This window comes from Amblyomma maculatum, chromosome 10 (assembly GCF_055883805.1).
Source record: "Amblyomma maculatum isolate TAMU_Amacu chromosome 10, ASM5588380v1, whole genome shotgun sequence".
In the NCBI taxonomy this organism is placed as follows: domain Eukaryota; kingdom Metazoa; phylum Arthropoda; class Arachnida; order Ixodida; family Ixodidae; genus Amblyomma; species Amblyomma maculatum.
The window spans coordinates 51,615,056-51,637,369 of NC_139353.1; the positions used below are offsets into that span (position 1 = coordinate 51,615,056).

At 44.9% G+C, this 22,314-nt stretch overlaps 1 protein-coding gene across 1 annotated transcript; it reads left to right on the forward strand.

The window, feature by feature from the left end:
• Nucleotides 1–1,520: 1,520 nt before the first annotated feature.
• On the forward strand, nt 1,521–10,700 carry LOC146176380 (lipase member I-like). The gene is made up of 5 exons (XM_084580952.1): nt 1,521–1,675; nt 3,016–3,324; nt 5,196–5,448; nt 7,778–7,963; nt 10,279–10,700. Exons 2-5 carry the CDS (start codon nt 3,232–3,234, stop codon nt 10,521–10,523), a joined length of 777 nt encoding a protein of 258 aa, XP_084437078.1. The 5' UTR covers nt 1,521–1,675; nt 3,016–3,231; the 3' UTR covers nt 10,524–10,700.
• Nucleotides 10,701–22,314: the final 11,614 nt, after the last annotated feature.

Genomic DNA, 22,314 nt, shown 5'->3' on the forward strand with positions numbered 1-22,314 from the left:
CGAGGACAAGAAGAACATAGGTGCTTCTTTATGTACTCTTTTCATGTCGTGCTGCGAACGCTTTACAAGGAGACACGCTCCGTCTTTAAGAGTATGACGCGACAGCGCAGACTACCAGCCCACATATAAAACACCACATTTATCAAGCCATATGAACATGCCTGTGGGGCCTAGGGGTAACGTGAATGAAAGGGTCCTGGCAGGCTCATTCTGATATCACCTTCCCATATGAAAGGAGAGGTGCGATTTGGCAGCTACCGCCTGTCAGCGCCATGTCAGCGCCATGTCAGCGCCATGCTCGTGGTTTTTCGCTCACAGCACTAATGCTGGCGTCAATGCGGATTTTCGGTGAAGGGGGCTTTTTAAGCTATCGCAGTAAAAGGCCTGGTTCGCGTTAAAAGGCGCAGTGGCAGACCAACAATTGCTTAACCCCTGAGCGGCGTAGCGGTAACGTTGAAGTAATTATTTACAGGCTCAATTTCAAAAATTTAACGTATCGAAAAAGCTCGGGCTATGAGGGACGCCGTAATGGAGGGTTGTGTCCATTTTGACCACCAGGGATTCCTTAATCAGCACTGACATTGCACAACACGAATGCCTTGCCTTTTGCCTCCACACACATCCGCTTCTTAGAAAGCCTTCAATATGCAAATCAAAATGTAAACTGCGCGAAAAAACGGGACAATAGGCGAAGGAACACAAACAAGACAATGAACCAACTCGCCCGCAAAAATATTCTAATGCCTTCAATATGATTTACTTTACATTCTTGTCTATGCAGCAAAAGGATATAATCAGAGACATGGGCAACCTATTAATGCCGTGGCGCAGAACTCAGCGCTCAAAAACCTCAGTGAATGTATCTAGTTAAGAAAAGCTGAAGTATAAACTACAAAATCAAGAATTTAGATTACACTTTCCTGTTCGATGATTGAAATGCATAAAGACACCAGGTCCAAACCAATTCCTCCTATCCTGAACATGGAACCCAAGCATTTTTTTCTATGGTAGTAAATGTGTAGCTACACCGCCAAGTGCAGCAAGATTTGGCGTGCAGCAGTTACAAAGTTAGAAATTTGAGTTGGCCAAAGAGAGAATCAACACACTTTAGTAAAGCCGATTGCCTTTGTTGCGCGCTGTTCCCCAGTATTAATCAATACACTGTTTTAATTTGAGCAAGGTGAGCGGGGCTAACTGGCGGACAGCAGAAGGAGCCGACTAAGGCGACGGTTGCGGTAAGCTTTTCCTCTCTTCGACGATCCGAGGCCGCATAAATATTTTTCATCTTCAGTGCTCAGCTTTCGTAGTTCTTGAACACTTTGGAATGGAGTAGAAATGACTTCTAAGCTTACTTTCAATGCAACCTTAGATGTTCACTGCTTTGGAAATTATTAAATTATACTCCTTGAGATGAGACCGCAAAATCAGACATGACCATGCCTGACTAATGAGTATGTGAGATCACCATGTTGCCCTTTGTAAATCAATTTCGCTTATTTTGCAGATGATTGAGGATTTTCCAATAGAAGAATTAGATCAAATACGGGCTTGTTTTGCTGGCAACAAAAGTCTAAAAGAATGTGGTCAGTCTGCAAATCGCCGCAAAAAGAGATGGTCTCTTGCATCACTCTGGACTTCAGCGGTGAACAGGGTAAAGAGCTCATTTTTTCAGAAAGTGAGTATAAGTCACTTTTATTTTCTAAATAGAAAAAGCCAAATTTTCGGCCCAAACTATCAGTACGCTGCTTGTTACAGAGTGCGAAAATTTCTCACAAAGTGTGTCATTATTGGTGGAAGTAGCAATATCGAAATGTCTGAACTAAAGTGAAAGTCTGATGACTGTGTAATCACTTTCTTATTAACTTCATGTACTTTTTGAAGGCTGTTTAATACTGTGATCGAAATATGACATAAGAGACCATCATATTTCTTTGCTTTGGTTTGGTTTGTGGGGTGTAACGTTCCAAAGCGACTTAGGCTATGAGAGACGCCGTAGTGGAGGACTCTGGAAATTTCGACCACCCGTGGTTCTTTAACGTGACACGAAGGCAATAAATAGGCCCTAAGAGCGACATCCTCTCACAAAAACCTGTGAGTTTAATGTCTATGTGATTTTGTAAAAAGTGCATAAATGATTATTTTCTTGGAACTGGACTAGAGTGAAACCACGCGCGACCGAAAAAGCGCTTCGCACACCTCTTGACATCATAATCACAAGCCTAAACGTAACCATTTTGGGACAGGAGCACGTGCGCCATTGTGAGCACAACTAGGTAGGGCCGTGAACCGTGTTGCTGAAAGCCTTTATAAACAGTAAGACTTTATAGAAGTTTTATAATGCACTGAGACTGCGTAACAGAGCTCTCTTTTGTTTCTACAGCAAATAAAAAAAAAAGCCCGGGAGGATGCTTAAGCTTCTGAATAAGAGTACACGTGATAGCGCCTTTAACATCGCTTTTTTATTCCGCGATTTTTACAAATTTGTGGTATAGAACCTCTTTGAATACTTTATAATTATTATTACTGTAGCATCAGTACACATCCCGAATAAACGTTAGTAAGTCATAGTCATCAAAACGCTTTCACTATGTGCCCTTCTAGCACTCTTGGTACCTAAGCCTTTCTCACGTGCCTGAAACGTTTCTGAAACAAAGTGCAGCCTTTCGCTTCCCTACTTCGTGGTATTCTGCTTTAAAACTTTCATCCCTAGCAGAAAAGTTTAAACTCGAGCAGACTTTACCAGTTGTATATGGCTGCGCACACTTGGCTTTACGTGTACATCGAGGAGTCGCAATCGTACTAGCTGCTTCTCTTTTTTCTTTTATTAAGAGAAAATATGTTTTTGTGTGTGGCTCCCGGCAGCCTTAGTTACATGGTACCATAAAGCTCGATATAGCTACGAACTTCACGGAAGCCAAACCTTAGTAATTACGGCGATCACGCATACAAAGATGACAGTTCCGGTGTGCTATGATGTTGTTCATATCCTATACATCGTTTTGTCTTTTTTTACAGATAGATGATTATATCAATGCCTACAAAGGAAATTACACCTGTTACGAAGGCATAGGCTGTTTCCATCCGACAGACAAAACCGGCCTAGCAATTGGTGGCCCAGAAGCCCCAGAAAAAATTGGAACGCGTTTTGAATTCTTTTCGAACCTCAGTAGTGATGGCGTAGAAGTAAACCATACTACGTGGGAGCAGTACTACAGAAGCTCCCAGGTTGATATGGCCAAACCATTTATCGGGATCACGCATGGATTTACTCGAGATGACGACATGAGCTGGATGAAAGCCTTGAAAGATGCTTTGCTGAGCAAGGTGAGGACTGCATTACACCAGTGTTAGGGGCTACAGTGTAAACAATTGGATAGGGTTTTTAATATGGGAATAAAGCTGATCGCGATCCTCGGTACCTAGAGTAAGACACGCTGTACCCCCCCCTACTTCATGCAGGCACTTTCTTACAGCTTGCTTGAAGAGGGGTTTTCTATCTAGCATACATTACAAGCTATTTGAAATGAGGTGGGCGAATTGTAGCAAGCCGAATTGTGGAAATAAATATTAACTACTACAGACCAGTTCTGACCTTGCAAGCACAGAGCAGCTCGTGATCAGCCCCTGGTAAACCATCCTGTCATTACTTCTGGCATTTCACCTCCATCGATATGGGGCCACCGCTATAGTAGCAGGGCGCTGAGCAGCCATGGCAGGGCTTCATATTTATGTCGGATGGTCTTTCATATACTATGGCAGCTGACGACTATATAGTGTCTGTATAGTGTGTGCATGTGTGTGAGTGTGAGAGGTACGTGAGGCACAACCCTGTTAAAATTAATTCTAATTAAACTGGCAGCAAAGTACATGCATAAAAATGAGATTCTTAAGGAGAGCTTGAAACAGGATCTTTTGACACCGTCGCAGCGTACAATTAAAATAGCAGCTGAAACGAATTGAAAATATTTTGTCATAGCGCAATGAAAATGGCGCAGTACTCTAACTTGGAGTAGTCAGTGGTTCTGGTTGGTTTCCTAGTCACAGACCAAGTTACCATAGATATGTTGAGTAGTGACATAAATGTTTTGCTGAAGAGCTGACGTAGATTGCTTTAGATCAGTTGAGATTTATAAGCTGAAACCGTTTCGCACGAAGTAGCGGTCGTAAGTATTTACTAGAAATAATAAAACGAGACGGAAAAGATGTTTGTCAGCCCCGGTATTTGCTATGTAATACCTGAAGCGCCTGAACTTGGGTGGCGGAAATGCAGGGACAGTAAGAAGCTTTAGAGGAAGTGAAAGGGGTGAGCGACAAGACCAAAGAACAGATTCGCACGAAGGCCAAACATGCTTTGTGGGGACTACCGGAACAGGAAACAACGCGCGCGAGATCTGGTCAAACAGGTCGCTTCAGTGTGTCCCACTTCTCGTGCTTGTCGTTTCCTGCTGCGCCAGTGTTCTCTTGGCACTAGCTTTTTTTGTTCAATTGAACGATACACGTGTGTGACAGCTATTCTTAAAAATATTATTGGGTGCACTTCAGTCTCCTTACATGAGGAAATGCAAAATCATTGAGAGTCCCATTATGAGCTCGCTCTGCGTTTTGTTGCTTTGCGACGTCCACAGATTTACTTGTTTTTATCGGTTTTGCAACATTCAGTTTGTTTTCATTCTTCTTAATTATCTTTTATTTTTCTTTGGTTCATTTTTTGTTACTTCCGCTGCTTTTTTCCCTCCGTGCTCTCTGGGCCCCTTACGGTATACAATAACAATAGATCCGTCTTTAGAAAGCTGGCGAGGAGTAGTCATTTGCGCGCAGGGTTGTGGGACAGAAGGATGGTGGTTAGTGTCCTGGGGTGGACACGATGTACTTATTTATCATTTTCTTCTTGGCTCGCGAAGACACGCCGTGGCGACAACTCGCGGTCACGGCACCCATGAGACAAGCAATGTTTTCACATTAAAAACTAAGTGGTTCATTTATCCAGTACATCGGATATGTTTTTCATGGACGTGACGAGTATTCATCCTTCACGTGTTGCTATATTTGCGCGGTGTCTTTGGGTGTAGAATTCGGATATTCCTTTAAGTCGTCTCGCTAAAAGGGGATTAACTTTGTAGTGGCTGTGTAAGAAAGTTGCCTGTGAGTTCTAAAGAAATACTAATGCTACCTGTGGAATAATGTTTTGGTTGCAGATTGACTGCAACGTATTGATTATTTATTGGATTGACGGAGCCATGTTTCCGGACTACGCAGCGGCTGCCGCAAACACTCCTCTGCCGGGTGTTCTACTCTCATTACTGCTGCAGAAGATGATGCGATTGTCTGAAAGCGCACTGAGGCCACAAGAGGTGCACCTTATAGGATTCAGTTTGGGCGCACACCAAGCTGGATTTTGCGCCCGACATTTTGAATTGAATACTGGGATGAAGCTTGGACGGATAACAGGTGCCACTTTCTGCAGAAAAATGTATCTTCTCCGAAGCTATGCGCATTGCAGACGAAGGCGCACAAGGCGCGTCGAATCATTTTGCATCGCAGCTGTAAATATAGTGCTCAGTTATAGTATCACGCTGTATCCGCAATCTTCTTCCCTTCACACGCCTTCAGGATGGATGGATGGATGGAATATAGGAGCGTCCCCTTTGAAACGGGGAGGTAGCAGTAGCTATCAGCACAGGCAGCACCAGCGCCACCTATGTGAAAGATAAAAGTGATAGGTTACGAAAGATGTGCAAATCGGCCCGAACAACACAGTTCTAGCCTGCTCCTAAAATGGTAGAAAATGGACACTGAGGGAAGAATAAAGATGTGGTCTGGTTTCTATGCTTTGAAGTAATGATTTACTCTTGCTACGAGGGGCGCGGTAATGAAGTCGGAATTTTTGACCACGCAGTGTTCTTTAAGGCCTACTGAAATCGCACAGTACATGGGCGCCCTACCTGTCGCCTCCACCGAAAACCTGCCGCCCATGTCAGGATTTGCTCCTGCGTTCTTTGGTTCTGCAGTCCAGCGCCCACTGAGCCCTCACTGCGGGGAAGAATCAAGATGTTAGAGGTTAATATTGCCGCGCATTTATATGCAGGCTTGATGTTTAAGAGGTAATCCAGACGTACAGTAGCAGCCAGCCAGAATATTGTGGAGCATGTTTGAGAGTTTTCCCGCCCCTTGAATTGCGTGAAGTAAGTTTGTTGCTGAGACCAGGGAGAATGAACGCGTGCGAACAAGGCTTCTTCTGTTGCAACTATTGTTGGCGAGGCTTCCCTCAGGGTAGGGCGCAACCCGCATAATCGTTTGCTCATTGTGCAGATTCTAGGCCGAATTGAGATACTAAAGGCACGTGCAACTAAATTTCATATTTCTGCCAGCATTTATCGCTGGAAGGGGCATACACCGGAAAACGAAAAAAAAAAAAAGAGGAATATAGGACAACTGCATGGTGTTATGAAAAAAAAAAAAAGATGTCTCTGAGTATTGATGCACTGTCAGGCACTATTTATGAGGCACTTTAACATCGTTCGTGCGCATGCGTGTGGCTATATCTTCCAGAGCACGTGCGTGCATGCACGCAGTTGTACATAGATTGAATAAGGAAAAAAATATCTCTGAAAAACAGAGTCACGTGTCGCTGTAGTGAATCTAATAGAGATGGCACGAGGTTTGGCGTTCCAGAGTTTGGCAGAGGTGGCTCGGTGTAGGCAAATTCTTAAAGGGTTCCTCTACATTACTGCCGACAAGCTCTTGCCTATGTTTAGTTTAGCTTTTGCGGCGGCCAAAGCAGTGCCATGACACTGACTTGTTCTAAGTGAACCTTCAGTAATAGTGAAGTGTGGATATGGAAACTATTTCGCTCGAATTAAAAAAAATAGTTCTTGAAAGGGAACTCAAGCCAGGGGGTATGGAACCTTATGAATAATTTCAATGTGGTATCAGAGTAATAATGTCCTGGAATCCGACGGATGTGCTCTAATCCTTCCTTTGCGATAACTCTGCAGACATTGAAGCTTTTTGAAACCGCTAGAAGTGAGCGGCCAGGGTTGTATCGCGTTAGTGGAAAGAGGCTCGCAGACAATTTCTCTGTGGTCGAACTTCTCCCACGCGCTTATTCGTTTTCGCCGCTGCACGCCGTGATGAGGCGTTGGCAGGCTGGTTGCTTGAAAATCTCGCGCTACGGTTAAAGAATTGGCCGGATGTACCTGCCGCGCTACGCTGTGAGCAGACAGATGTTTCACACAATAGACCAGTCACAACCGAGCCACGCTTTCTATCGAACGTGCAATTCCTGCCCACTGAGCGATTGTACGCTTACTGACGTTACTGTGTATATTGTCTCACCACAAACCATTTGCACGAATATTTTGGGACAGCTCACGAAAGCTCAGATTAGCGGAATATTAGACTAGCCTGCCTGCTGCCACATTGAACTTTCAGGGGAACCCTGTACAGCCCTTGGAAGTCGGGAACGTATAGCATTGAACAGAGTTCTCTAGATTTCAAGCAGTTTGCAGTAAAATTGGAATAGACTCATGATTTTTAGCTTACTACTTTTTATCTGGAGATCTAGACATTAACAGTGCTTCTCCTGGGAAGCACTGGGAAGCAGAACTAATCCTGGGAAGCTGCTAAGCTATTGTGCTGGACTAAAGTAGTGCTTGGAAATTAGGCTTGAGGCCAGCCACGCTACTGCAACCCTTTTCCTGTATGTTTCTCCCACTCAGGAGCGCAAAATATTCTCACCGAAAATTGCCCTAATCCAAGTGCTTACTTTTTTCTTCAGGTTTGGACCCGGCTGGGCCTTTGTATGAAAACTCAAATGTATCCTTGTCAAAAACGGATGCCCTTTTTGTCGACATAATCCATACAAACGGAGGCAAATTAAGTGAGTCTAGGCTTGGACTCAACGAATCCAGAGGCCACGTCGATTTCTATCCAAACGGCGGATCAGACCAGCCCGAATGTACAGGTACTGAAGTCCTTTCTCTTAAGCGGTAGCAGTGAGAAGAATGTTTTGGCGATAACAAAGGGCTTGAGTTTGAGAAAGCATCCCATCGACACACTGCCACAAAATGTTTAGTCTGTATTCAAATGGCTGTGGTATAATTGGGCTTGTAGCCGTCGGTATCAACCTCGGAGTTAACTATAGGTTTTTTATTTAAGAAATACTGCAGGCATACCATGCCCAATCATGAGAGGTCATATACAATAGATGTTATGCAGCACAAGGTTCAGTTCAGTCGTTCAGTCGTGTCCGAATCTTCGTGACCCTATGGACCATGTCACGCCACGCTTTCCGGTCTCTACCTTCCTAACATCACATAACTTCATCTGCAGTGCCTCCAGGATGCCATCTAACCATCGCGTTCGCTGCCTACCCCTTCTCCGGTGACCCTCAACTTTTCCCAACATCAAATCTTTCTCCAGCGACTCCTCTCTTCTCATCAGATGACCAAAGTAGCTGAGCTTTAACTTTAGAATTTGACCCTCCAATGAGCTGTCAGGGTTTATGGTCGACAATATCGACTGATTTGATCTTCTGGCAGTCCAAGGAACTCTCAAGAGTCTTCGCCAGCACCACAATTCAAACGCGTCAATTCTTCGGCGGTCAGCCTTTTTCACAGTCCAACTCTCGCATCCATACATCACAAATGGAAAGACCATAGCACGAGTTATACGGATCTTGGTTGGCAGACTAATGTCTCTGCTCTTTACTAGGCGGTCAAGGCTAACCATTGCTCTCTTTCCCAGAAGCAGGCGTCTCCTAATTTCATGGCTGCAGTCTCCTTCCGAGGTAATCTTGGAGCCCAAGAAGGGAAAATCTGTCACAGCTTCCACTTCTTGTCCCTTGATGCTCCAGGACTTGATAGGGCAAGACGCAATGATCTTTGTCTTTTTAATGTTCAGTTTAAGCCCAAACTTCTCACTCTCTTCTTGTACACGCGTCAGAAGTCTCTCGAGTTCCACTTCACTTTCGGCCATTAAAGTGATATCATCCGCATATCTAAGGTTGTTGATACGTTTTCCAGCAATCTTCACTCCAGCTGAAGACTCGTCCAGACCGGCCTTCCTCATGATGCACTCGGCATATAGGTTAAATAGGCAGGGCGACAGTATGCAGCCTTGCTTCACTCCTTTCTCAATCGGAAACCAATCAGTAAGACCATGCCCAGTTCTGACTGTGGCCTCTTGTCCTTCATACAGGTTTCTGAGGAGACAGATGAGGTGAATTGGAACTCCCATCTCTTGGAGAGCTTGCCACAATCTGCTGTGATCTACGCAGTCAAACGCTTTCGCATAATCAATACAGCAGAAGTAGATGGGTTTCTGGAACTCTCTTGCTTTTTCCATGATCCAGCGAAGGTTGGCAATTTGGTCTCTAGTTCCTTTGCCCTTGCGAAACCCAGCTTGCACGTCCGGAAGCTCCCGATCCACATACTGCTGCAGCCTACCTTGGAGGATTTTCAGCATCACCTTGCTAGCATGCGAAATAAGTGCGATCGTGCGGTAGTTGGAACAATCTTTGGCACTGCCTTTCTTTGGAATGGGGATGTAAACTGACCTCCTCTAATCCGGTGGCCACTGCAGGGTTGTCCAAATCTTCTGACATAATTTATGCAGAATGTTAACAGCGTCATGGTTGAGGTTTTGAAGCAACTCAGCTGGAATGCCATCAATTCCGCTAGCTTTGTTCTTAGCAAGGCTCGATAAGGCTCATCCAACTTTACTCTTCAGGATGCCCGGCTCGAGATCAGTAATCACAACCAACAATAAAGCAATTTCACACAGCGATGAACTGATAATACTCGTTTCAAGTGTTCGTTTAAAGCACGTGAATGCTTAAAGCCAGGAAAAATTGTCTAAAGAAAGAGTAGTAATTGGGTTCTTTTAAATGTACGTATCACAGCGCTGAAGCAATTTCGCCTAGTTGCCAGTGGTCGAGTGGTTCGCGGGATTTTACCTACCTCATCGCCTTGCAAGCCATTGTGGAAATGCATGAAATGAGAAATTCGCGCCACCACTGACTACTGAAAATTAAGTTATATGCAGTGTTTACTTGCTACCTTACATTGCCCATAAGTAAAAGTGCCATTCCACCGCTAATTCACTACCTTCGATCATCGTGGCAGAGGCAGGCCTTCCTACGCCTTATGCAGCGAGGTTTTGTACGCATCACAGCTGCTGTCGTTAAATGCTCTAAAATACTACAGTACTCTGAGAACTCTAAGGACTTGTCAGTACTTATTCTTCCAATAAATGTTTTCGTTCCGTTATATCACACAGATCCCCTCAGTTTGGTCTGCAGTCACAAGAGAGCTCAGGCACTTTTCATCGAATCGGTAACGAGCACCAATTGCTCGTTCACATCACGCTACTGCCAGGATGGCTGGAAGGAGTACGGGAAGTGCAAGCTGGAAACAAACAGCACGTACTTGGGTGAAATGGGCTATGACAGCATTAAGAAACCGGGAAGAGGAAACCAGTTTTTGGAGACAAACAACAAGGCACCTTACTGCACGGGTAGGTAACGTCGCATGTAGGATATAGGAACATGATTGCTTAAATATGAAGCTTCTTCAGTACACTCTATTGCTCTGTTGAAAATTAAGCCCATTTTGGAAGCACGTACACTTTCTAGGAGGCGCGGATGAGCTACAAGTTCAAGACGAAGACCTTCGGATATATATACCACTGAAAATAAAGTATATTCTCCTTCGCCACATCGTCATGCGTGAACTTATTTGCTGAAGTCCAAGGCGCCGCACTTGTGTGCAAACTTTTACTGACACTTAACTGCGCCTTTGTGCAATTACTTGGAATGTGCCCGCCGCACTTCTGCGACATTGATGTACATTATTATAAATAATATGCACTGTGTGCGCTGCTTTCTACACTTTATGGCTGCCTTCTTTGTCTTGATAATTTCTCTCCTTAAATCGGAGTAGCATGCATGCAGCGTTTTCATTCTATTAAACTTTTTTTTCATCGATGTGCCATTTAGGCTTATGTTTCTTTTGCTGTACTTTGCTATCTGAGAATATGTAGAGTAAACGTTTGTATCCAATAGCCTGTATTTCGATGCATCTAATGCTGGCAGTGCTTCTACAGAGGTTTTAGGAGTATTTCGGGTCTGAAATATATTAATCGAGATCTCGTAAGCGTCAAAAACATCAGGCTCCCATTGTTAGGGCCTTGCAACGTGGATGAGGTAGAGCCAAGTAGGAAATATGATGCGATGACATCCTAAAAACATTGAATTAGCTGGCCAACACGGTGAAGGGACGATTATGTTTAGAAGCGTTATAAAAAGCTCTTTCGTTTGCTCATGATACAGGGAATCCTCATAGTGAAGAAGGAAAATAAGTTTTGGGCCGTGAACCTGCACCGGAGCATCGATGGGCATGAACTCAATGATTCTCTATGATAGCAGCCATGAAATGTTCAGCCGATGGTACCTCTCCGCTCATAGACATGGACATTATGAAGCTAAAACTTGACGCCCTACCCTGTCTTAAGCGAACAAAAGAGAGGCAGATATATTGAGAAATGGTGAAAAGCGAGCTGCAACAATTCGGAATAACTCTGCCACATCCTGTACACCTGCTGGAGGACCCACAGTGGCCGAGTGCGCTATCATGACGTTACGGTTTTATACTTGGCGAAATATTTAAAGAAAATGATTGCAATGCGCGCATGGAGCCCGTGTTCGCCGCCAAGCTCGGCAGTTAGAAACTTGACCTGGTTGTCACAAGGGGTAACCAGGCCCCCGCAAGGGCAACTTGTGTAAACTAGGTGTTGGTGCCTGGTGTCACCACGGACCCTGAGCCCCCATACCGAAGCTGTAATCCGTACCGTTGCGATAGGTTGAGAGGTGGAGGGAAGAAACCTTGAACGGTGGCGGTCGAGGCCATGGTCAAGCCTCGGCCGATGGGCTCCTCGCCTGTCCACCAGACGAGGGGCTCCGGGACCTTCCTCTGCGTATAAGGGTGAACTAGAGGCGACATATATTAGGACCCCTTAAACTATCCATACTGCATGGAAAAACTACCTTTAAAAAAACCTGATCGACCCCCGAAAAGGAGTCGCACCGAAGTGACGCAAAAAATCACGACACCAACTGAGAACTTTCCAAAATACCTTGTCTTGAGCTCTACAACCGAATCTAAACCAGTAAATGAACTGTCAGTCTTTCTGATTGCCAACTCTCTGAAGGCCATCATTGGGGCAAACTATAAAGCGAAAAAACTAGGATCTGGTGACCTGCTAATAGAGGTATCAGACAAAAGTCAGTCTGACAACCTCCTCACAACAAAAACATTTGCTCACCTTGATGTTCAAGTATCACCCCACCGCAGTCTTAACAGCTGCCAGGGAGTGGTTTCTGAGCGAGACCTCCTAAACGAAACAGAATCAGATCTCCTTGAGGGCCTACAGAACCAAGGTGTAACAGCAGTACGAAGAATAACAATCAAGCGAAAGAATGAAGAAATAAAAACGAAGCATATTGTTCTCACCTTCAACCGGAGCACACTTCCTGAATTTATCAATGTGGAATTCATCCGATGCAAAGTTAGCCCGTACATACCAAGCCCACGCAGGTGCTTCAAGTGTCAGCGGTACGGGCATGGTAGCCAGACATGTCGAGGACGCCTTACATGTGCAAAATGCAGCGCACATGACCATGCAACCGATAAATGCAGTGCAACTGAGTACAAATGTGTGAACTGTGAGGGCACCCACCCTGCATACTCGCGATCCTGTGCAGCCTTTCAGGCCGAAAAGGAAGTAATCAATATAAAGGTAACTGAGAAGATAACATAAGGAGAGGCGCGAAAAAAGCACAGAATGCTTTCCTCCGCTCCCTATGCTGACGCGGCCCGCAGAGGGGCCAGGCCGCGTCTAGTAACGGTGGGCACGCGGTGCAATGCTGCTGACGTGCTCCCACCACGGCTCCTCACTAAGTAGCCACCGGCTGCACTAATCTTTGCAATCCCGGAGGCCACTTTCCCCCAGACGTCCGGGACACTAAAGACATCTGAGAGGGACTTGGTTCGTCTTGAAAAACCTCCTGCCTCCATGCCTTCACCAGAGGCGATGGAGGTGAGCATGGACTCCGCAGCGTCAGCGGCGCCTAGGGAGTCCGCCAATGAGAGGCGGGGCCTGCTAGACCGCCTCAAATAAAAAACACACACACCAGTTAAGCCCCCTGATAAGGGTGGCGAATCTTAACCCTACTCTATATTCTTTCCACACCTACCAAAATGGCTACCGAGAGCATCATTTATTGGAACTGTCGAGTATTTCTAAAAAATCTGGATGACTTATATGAAATCCTCGCCGAACACCAACCAAACATAGTTTGTCTGCAAGAAACGCATCCGAAACCAACAGACACAAGTTTTCTCAAGCAGTATCGCGTATTCAGGAAAGATAGGCAAGGCAATACTCACCCCTCTGGTGGCGTTGCCATTGCAACACAAAAGTCAATCGCTTGTCGAAACATCTCGCTTAACACAGACTTAGAGGCAGTGGCAATACAAGCCTTAATATTCAGTAAAATAACAACGGTATGTTCGCTGTATATTCCGCCAGATCATAGACTATGTAACAAAAATTTTGAAAAGCTGATTGACCAACTCCTAGAACCATGGCTGCTGGTCGGAGAATTTAATGCCCACCACCCATTATGGGGATGTACAAGAACGGACTTCCGAGGTGCACTAATTGAAAAATTTTTGTTGTCCTCAGGATCATGTTTCTCAACTCAAAACAGCCAACATACTACAGCTCAGCTCATAATACGTACACAGCCATTGATTTAGCCATTGGCTCTCCGATGCTCTTGGCAGCTACAGAGTGGGTTGTTATTGACAATCTATATGGAAGTGACCATTTTCCCATCTCTGTAAAGTACACAAGCAATAAAAATGTAAATGCATCTAGTCCCAGGAAATTTAAAGAATATGCGGCCAACTGGGAGATGTTCAGGGAACACTCAGCTCTGCCCTGTTCATCAGTTACTGCCTTAGGTGTTGACGAATCTCAACTCTTGATCACGCTGCACATTACAAATGCTGCAGAAAAACACATCCCACAAACATCAAGTAAGCCACGAAACAAACGAAGGCCGTGGTGGAATGCAGAATGTAAGACTGCCCGTGAAACACAAAACAAGGCATGGTCGAAGTTACGCCGATACCCCACGGCTGAAAACCTAATAGGATTAAAGCGTGCAGAGGCGAATGGCAGACGTGTTCGACGCATCTCCAAGCGAGAAAGCTGGTCATCATTCCTTTCTTCCGTGAACTCTTATTCTGATGCTCACAAAATATACAACAGAATAAGAGCACTCAAAGGATATAGCACAATCCCAACGCCCCTTGTCAGCACCAGTGGTGACTGTTGTACACCAAGCAGACACACTAGGACAACACTTCGAATATGTATTCAGCTCAGCGCACTATACAGATTCCTTTTTGCGGCACAAGGTAACTGAGGAGAGGAAGCCTATATGTGATAAAAGACCGTGCACAGGAGGGTACAATAGCCCTTTCACCATGCAGGAGCTGAAGATTGCACTTGGCACATGTGGGAACACAGCACCAGGTCCTGACAGGATCACATATGGAATGCTCAAACACCTGCATACGGACACGCTTGACACCCTACTCTGCCTGCATAATAAAATATGGGCCACAGGACGCTTTCTTAAAGCATGGAAGGAAGCGATCATTATCCCGATATTAAAACCCGGAAAAGAACCCACTCTTGCTGCCAGTTATCGACCTATTGCTCTTACCAGCTGCAAGCTTTTTGAAAAAATGGTAAATCGCCGCCTTCTACATTTCCTTGAATACAATGGTCTTCTTCATCAAAACCAAGCTGGTTTTAGAGCTGGGCGGTCAACAGCTGATCAGCTCATTGCGTTTGAGTCATTGCAAGGGATGCTTTTGCACACAAACAGCATTGTTTATCTGTCTTTTTCGATCTTGAAAAAGAATATGATACCACTTGGCGCTATGGTATCATCCGCGATCTCTCCTCTCTTGGTATCACAGGGAACATGTTGAATACAATACGAAGTTACTTGTCTGAACGATCCTTCAAAGTTCGTGTTGGAAATGCATACTCAAAGCAGTACATACAGGAAAATGGTGTCCCTCAAGGTGGTGTTCTTAGTTGCACACTTTTCATAGTCAAAATGAACTCTTTAAAAAGTGTGTTGACAAAAACCATTTCTTACTCTGTATATGTTGATGACATCCAGATAAGCTTCAAATCTTGCAACTTGGCCATCTGTGAACGACAGATTCAGCTAGGTGTTAACAAATTGTCCATGTTGGCTGATGACAATGGGTTTAAATTTAACTCTGAAAAAAGTGTTTGTGTACTTTTCTCTAAGCAGCGTGGCGTCAGACCCGACCCCAACATTACATTGAATGGTCAGAGCCTAGCCCTTAAAAAGGAACATAAATTTATTGGCGTAGTTTTTGATGAAAAACTTTCCTTCATTGCCCACATAAAACAGCTGCGATTGAAGTGTCTCAAAGCAATGAATCTGCTAAAAATCCTCTCTCACCTTTCATGGCGCACAGACCGCGACTGCCTTCTGAGCCTTCTGAATAGTGTAGTTCTATCACGCATTGACTATGGCTCTATGGTCTATGGGTCCGCATCATCCTCTGCTCTGAAATTGCTTGATCCCGTGCACCACCTCGGCCTTCGCCTCGCCACGGGTGCTTTTCGAACTTTCGAACTTCGCCTGGCCGACTGTTGGCCTCTTTCCTTCATGTATTACAACGAGCACCCTCATTTCCCCTTCATTTATCTGCTTGTAGCCTACGGAGGTCTCATTTCAGGCAGTCTTGAAGCCATAAGTAGCGTTAGAAGGTTCTAGAACAGCTTTCGCCCTCGCTCTTGGTCACGTTCTACGTGACGCTGGCGGTAACACAGGACGTTCCACGTCCACCACTATGGTTGAGGGTGGCGCTGGTGAACACTCTCAAGGTTCGTATGCAGAGAACATTAATACCGAAGAAAGTAGCAGGTGGGACAGCGGCCGATGTAGCTCAGTTGGAAGAGCACCGGACGCGATATTCGGAGGTCGTGGGTTCGGATCCCACCATCGGCACGTTTTTTTTTCTTCTACTTTGTGTTTATCTTTTCCTTAAACAGATTACATTACTGATTGATGTGAAAAAAAGAAAAGTCGCGACGGCGCCTCACCGCGCGCCAACCCGCCCGCCTAATTTGGAGCGTTCAATGAGCGGGCGCACGCAGCAGCCCCACTGACGTCAGTGCGGAGTCTTTCACGCGGCGATACGTCTCCCAAATGGGCTACTAATGGTTGCCAGGAACACGTTAAAAAAATTATTTGCATATTATTGGCTTCACGCCAAGCTTTGAAATATGACTCGAATACTCGCAAAGACCACTTCTATGAATTGCTTGCATTTACCCCAAGTAGCATCTCAGGGGCCCTTTAAGCAGAGTTCTTAAATTATTCCGAGTTCGATTCCTCTTATTGTCGGCAGATATCCGGAACAAGTCTGGACACTCATCCGCACCAATTTACGTGAATATAATCATGGGAGTTATTGAATCTAAAATACTAAATTCATTCCTGGAAAAACGACTCATATACGTTCACTATATTGACATCTTCATGATATCGCAGCATGGGTTCTAATCGTTCGTCTCTCATCTTAATAATCATCACATCAGCGTTAAAGGTACATGTCAGTCTTCGCAATTGAATGCCATGTTTCTTTAAACCACGGTCATTGTGGGAAACGGGCAACTTAAACTTCGTTGTAAGGAAAACCAACGGCGAACAAAGTACCTAGATGCCACCAGTCGCCGCCCGGGTTCAAGGACTCCAGGCCGTCGTGTAGGCTAATAGGTTGACGCCTATCCTGTATCTGTTAGAGATTACAGTTTTACCACCACCACCAACACCTGTAAATCTGTTATTATGGCCTTCGACAAAGGTACCACTTTGAATAGCAATAATGTGCTCACAAAACGACCAAAAGGCAATACTGAACGCCAGCCTTATTTCGTAACAGAATACTCCAATGCCCTTCCAAACTAAAAAAAAAATATTCTGCAGAAACACCACTCCATATTAATGTATAACGAACGCGAAGAGAAAATATTACCCGATGAACCAAGGGTAACAAGCAAACGTAACACAAACATCACAGATATTCTAGTGCATTCTAATACAGACAACAAACGCTCAGCACGACCGTATCCGTGCTCTAGTACCAGACGTGAAATATGCAATTATTTACAAAAAGACTCCAGGGTCAAAATTACTGCAAGTGGTTTCACTTTTCACATATAATCAGGCTTTAATTGAACTTCGTGAAACGTTATCTTCTCGGATGCTCCTTTTGTTATAAACAATACATCATGAGACAGGGCAATTGCACACAAACCAACCAGTCAGTGCTTGCAATCCTGCCGTATCCGGATGGCATCTCATGCGTTACAATCCACTGAGGCCAATTAGGTGGCGCCCTGACCTGGCGTCCTAATCTACAAAACAAAATGAAAGGGCACATAAACGACAACCAAGACCTCAAGACGTCAAGAGACAAGGTAGACATAGATAAAAACCTTCCGAAAGCAGTTTCCCACCATTTAAATCAGAAAGGCCATGAGTTCAATGAAATTAAATTACTTATTCTCCGCTCAGGCTTTAAATCATCTAGGGACATATAATATATGGAGGCATATTTAACTCATAGTTTAATAACATTGGGACCAACAGGAATAAATATCTCCAAGGTAACATTAGAATCGCTTAAAAACGTTCCTATATTGCATTATTTGTGCAGTTTGTGCAAAATTCGACCTGATCCGGGGATCGAACCCGGCACCACCACCTTTCCGGGGCAGTCGCTCTACCGACAGATCTAACCAGGACGGTTAGCAGATCAGATGATATGGCGAGGGCGAATTGATCTATAACTCGAAGTGGGAATGGTGTCGGTCAAATATTTAGGGGAAACCCCCAAGCTCGAGTAGACTTGTAGAATAATCTGGTTCAGTTTGTGTGTTAATATATCTAGAAGCGACTGTGGCTACGATAGACGCCGTAGTGGAGAGCTCCAGAAATTTAGACAATCTGGAGTTGTTTAATGTGCACTGGGATCTCACTGCGCACGGACGGCTTGCTGTTTGCATCCATCCGCGTCCTCGAGCACAGCCGTCAAGTGCCCTAATCACTGCACCATCACGTCGGGGCGCAAACACTGATTGATCGAATCACGATGCAGACTCTGATGACTTCAAATGTTCCCTCATTCGTTCTCTAAGTGCTCTTTTTTCTTGTTTCCACTACTTTCTCATACCAGACGCCGTCATATTGGTGGAAAACAGCGCGGAACAAAGGGACTATAAGCAAGCGAGTTGTTATCCCTTGATTGCTGCAAATGAATAGCCGACTTGCTTGCCCAAGCTGCTGTCCCGGCCCGCATATTATAGGTGATCGAACAAGCATCCGTGAATGACCGTACCTGATTCATTTTCATACTTAGCGCGTACGTACTCCTCATCATTGCATCCCTTACTTCATATCCCATAACTTATCAACGAATTCATCTACTTCCATCCTTTCAACAAAAATTGCTTGTGCACCTAAAGGTGAAAAGAGCAAAATTTACTGCATGTGCTGTCTTCGAGATGATGCGCAGCAGCTTATAAAAACGCGCACGCGGATTACGCGAAACATTGGTAAGGAATGTTTAGCTGAATTCTTTCTCTCATGCAGTTTGGGCTTCGCTTGCAAATGCAATACGGCGGCTTTGACGTTACACACGCGTTTAGGTCACATTATGCGCGCATAATATTCAGTACAGTTGCTGCTTCGATCCTTTGAATTCGCAACAATTTCGCATGCCTGCTTAAAAGTTGCAAATGCAAAAATGATTAGGCAGTGATTACAATAATTCTGAAATTATTATAATAAACTGAAAACGAGACTGCACAAGTACATTCGGTTACAAAATTGCCAGGGGCTATCTGTGTTACACCGGTTATAGTGCAAAATCACGGGAAGTTTCAGCTTAATTTGAGCATGTGGCACGTTCTGGAACCGCGTCATGTGGTGGAGGTATAACCGTGGCCTCAGCTCCGCTGCAACGGCGCTCTTGATCACAAAGGTCACGGTTGTGTGGCGTCATCTCGAAGCTGCCGCGTCAAGTGCGTGCGGTATACTCTTCTTAGCCTTTTTCTAACCAGGGGAAGGAACCATCGTGGTGGCTTAGTGATTAAGATATCCGGCTACTGAATCCGGATTATCGGGTTCGAAACCGACATTTTCTATCCCGCTCCTGTGATTTTTAGCACGGAAACACTACAAGAGGTCTTTGGTCAGTCATTGTTAAGTCATAGGCTTTTCACTCTCTCTGCTGACTGTCGAACTTGCTAGACTTGTCGGGGAGACACGCGCGTTGTATACGGGACGCAGTTTGAATTATCTGTGTGAGGCCATGTGATTGTCCTGACTGGCAAAGAATTGACCCGCAAAGTCAGCCTAACATGGACCCCAGCGCATGCGTCGGTTCCCGGCAATGAAGCAGCACACGAGTTAGCCTCAGCTATTACTTCCGGTTAACTGTAGAACCGCCGGATTGCTGGAATCTGAATGAATGCACACAAACATATTGTGAAATCGTTGAGAAATGATAGATTAAACAGAAAACTACCGCCACCACCGGATAATGCACTAAGTTTTAGAGAGGCGACCGCATGGCGGCGACTGCGAGCTGGAAATTTTGTTAACCTAGTATTGGGTCTTTCACTTACTTCCAGGGGAACAGGAAAATGATATTTGTAAAGCATGTGGAGAGAGGGGAGTCAAGGAAGATATCAATAGCAGAGAGGTGGGAAGCGCTGCTGCGAAACCAAGACTCTGCTCGGCAGCAACAAGCCGTCTGCCTGTAGGCCGAAGCCACGAAGAAACAAAATCTCTTTGTTAGCCTTTAGTCACTGAGGCTCCTGCCCCCATCCCCAAGGCCTGCGTGCCGGGGGTGGATAGTAAGGGGCCACCCTTTAAGGTGTACGATAAAAATTGTTATCCATACATCCATCCATGCATATACCATGTACAGATGGACGATAGAAAAAACGACAAATGCAAGCACTGTGGGGAGAGGGGGACCCTCGACCGTATAATCCGAAAATGTGCTAGCTCCTCACGGGCTAAAGCAAATATAAATTGTAGAGACGCCTGGGAAACCCTGTTGCGGAGCGAGGTCCCTGCTCCACAGCAACAAGCCATCCGCCTGGCGGAAGAAGCTGCGAAGAACCAAGACCTCCTTGCCTGCTTGTGATTGCGGAGGTCCCGGCTCCCGTCCCTTAGGCCTGCGTGCTGGGGGCGGGGACTGGGGGGGCTCCTTATCTGCTGGAATAATAAATTTGTTATCACATCATGTCATGCATATACGAAGTCGACCCCGCCGGGCATCCGATCCAGGCGTCCGTGCGGCGCCTTTCATTTGCCACACCAAAGAGAAGCAAACCCAAATGTCTAGGAAATGTTATTACAGCAGGCATCAGCAGCGTTTGAAATTGATTTACAGGATAAAAAAGACGCTGTATCTGTCACACTTCTCCGAGGATACATGCACCACGCCGTAAAGGAAGGGAGGAAGGTGGGAGTGAAAGAGAGGGAGGTAGAGGTACCGTAGCGAAGGGTTATACGATCCACCGCGCTGTAATAGCTTTCACCTCATCGCATTTTAGTGGTCCAAAGTGCACTCTAGAATTTTTTTGCCTTTTCCTTTCAATAAATCCATCTATCTATTTGAATTTTTGATAGATTTGCTGCATCTTTCTGAAATATTTTTACTTGATGTCGGAGTCTCTGTATCTATAAAACTTTTTTTTTTGGGACATACAATTTGTCGTTCATTATTGCAGTGAGTATTTATTTCCTCAAGCAACCAATAATTGTTATTGATGTCCCGCCGGCTCATGATCTTCATTCCGCGCAGAATAGAGTCAGTGCTGGATCGTAGTGATTGCACCTTGATGAAGGGGACCCTGGATGGTTGAATCTCATTTGAGGCCGTGCAAGGTGGCGTGCATCGGGGCAGCGACTGCTTTTTTTTTATTTATAAATACAACAGCTTAATTTCTGGCAAAACAGGAATGTCTACATGAAGCGTATAAAACATAGACGTCAAAATGTGTGACGAAAGCCTTTCTAGGATCATGGAACAAATTCCCATGCGCGAGAGTTGTGCGCGGGATCTGTGTATCGGATCTGTGCGCTGATGTGTCACTTATCAATTACCTGATGACGTCATCAAAAAATTAAAAGTCCGGTCTCCACTCGTTTTGAGAAAACTGCAGAATGTGCAGTGGATAAATGCGTCAGCCTGAGCTTTGCTGGGCTGTCCGCGAAATATGTCAGTGGGTCTTTTTGAGTGACAGATATTGAATTTTTCCTTTCCTCTAAAAAAATGTAAAACGTCGGGGAACTTTGATGAGTTCCACGGAGCGCTGGTTGTGTGCGACAAGCGGCGCGTGGTGTACCTTGTGCACCAGCATTGCTAAGGCTTTCGCATTTCCCCATTGCAGATTCTGTAGTGCTATCTGAATTTTATTTTTGCAGGTATACAAAATATATTTTCAACAAAACATCATCAATTATAAGCCTAGTAAAGTCTACTGCGCATGGAGTTCGCGATGTGGACAAGGGTATACTCGTTACACCATTTCTTTTCATGACTAGTATGACGAAATAATTGCGCTTAAGACATGCTGCTAGGAGCTTTTGTTAAACTTATTATGAGTGACGTTTTAGATCAGATGTATGCTATGCGTGAACTTGAGGTATTCGGTAGTCGCTTGGAGAGCCCTTGGTCCTAAAGTGCGCATAGGCTGATGACGATTATGAATGACGGAGCTATGCGGCAAGAATGTGAAAAAACAGAATAGATATAGTGTCGAGTTGGTACTTACTTATGCACAACGTGCAAAATGAGTAGTTAACGAAGAGAAAGCGATTGACATTTATTTCTCCTTTTTATGTTTTTGGTTTTGCGCTGTTGATAATGTAGAATAATTTAGGCGCGCTTTCGTCTACACAGTCTCCTTTTTCATTCCGCCTTTCTCTTTTCGTTTTTCTTCTTCTCTGCTCTCTTAGACTCCAGCCACATGTCGTATGCCATCGTTTCCGTCTCTATAGGGGCGGGACAAATGCACTCCGTCACTTGGGACACATGAAATGTACTCTTCTTTACCACCTTCAGTTTGTCTATAAAACTAGCTAGTTTTGAGAATTTTTACACACTAGTGCTT

Excerpts from the sequence above, each read along its gene's own strand:
- LOC146176380 (XM_084580952.1), top strand. The coding sequence starts at position 3,232 with ATGGCCAAACCATTTATCGGGATCACGCATGGATTTACTCGAGATGAC. Across the intron at positions 3,325-5,195 it reads AAGATGCTTTGCTGAGCAAG|ATTGACTGCAACGTATTGAT; the intron begins GTGAGGACTGCA and ends TTTTGGTTGCAG. Across the intron at positions 5,449-7,777 it reads GAAGCTTGGACGGATAACAG|GTTTGGACCCGGCTGGGCCT; the intron begins GTGCCACTTTCT and ends TTTTTTCTTCAG.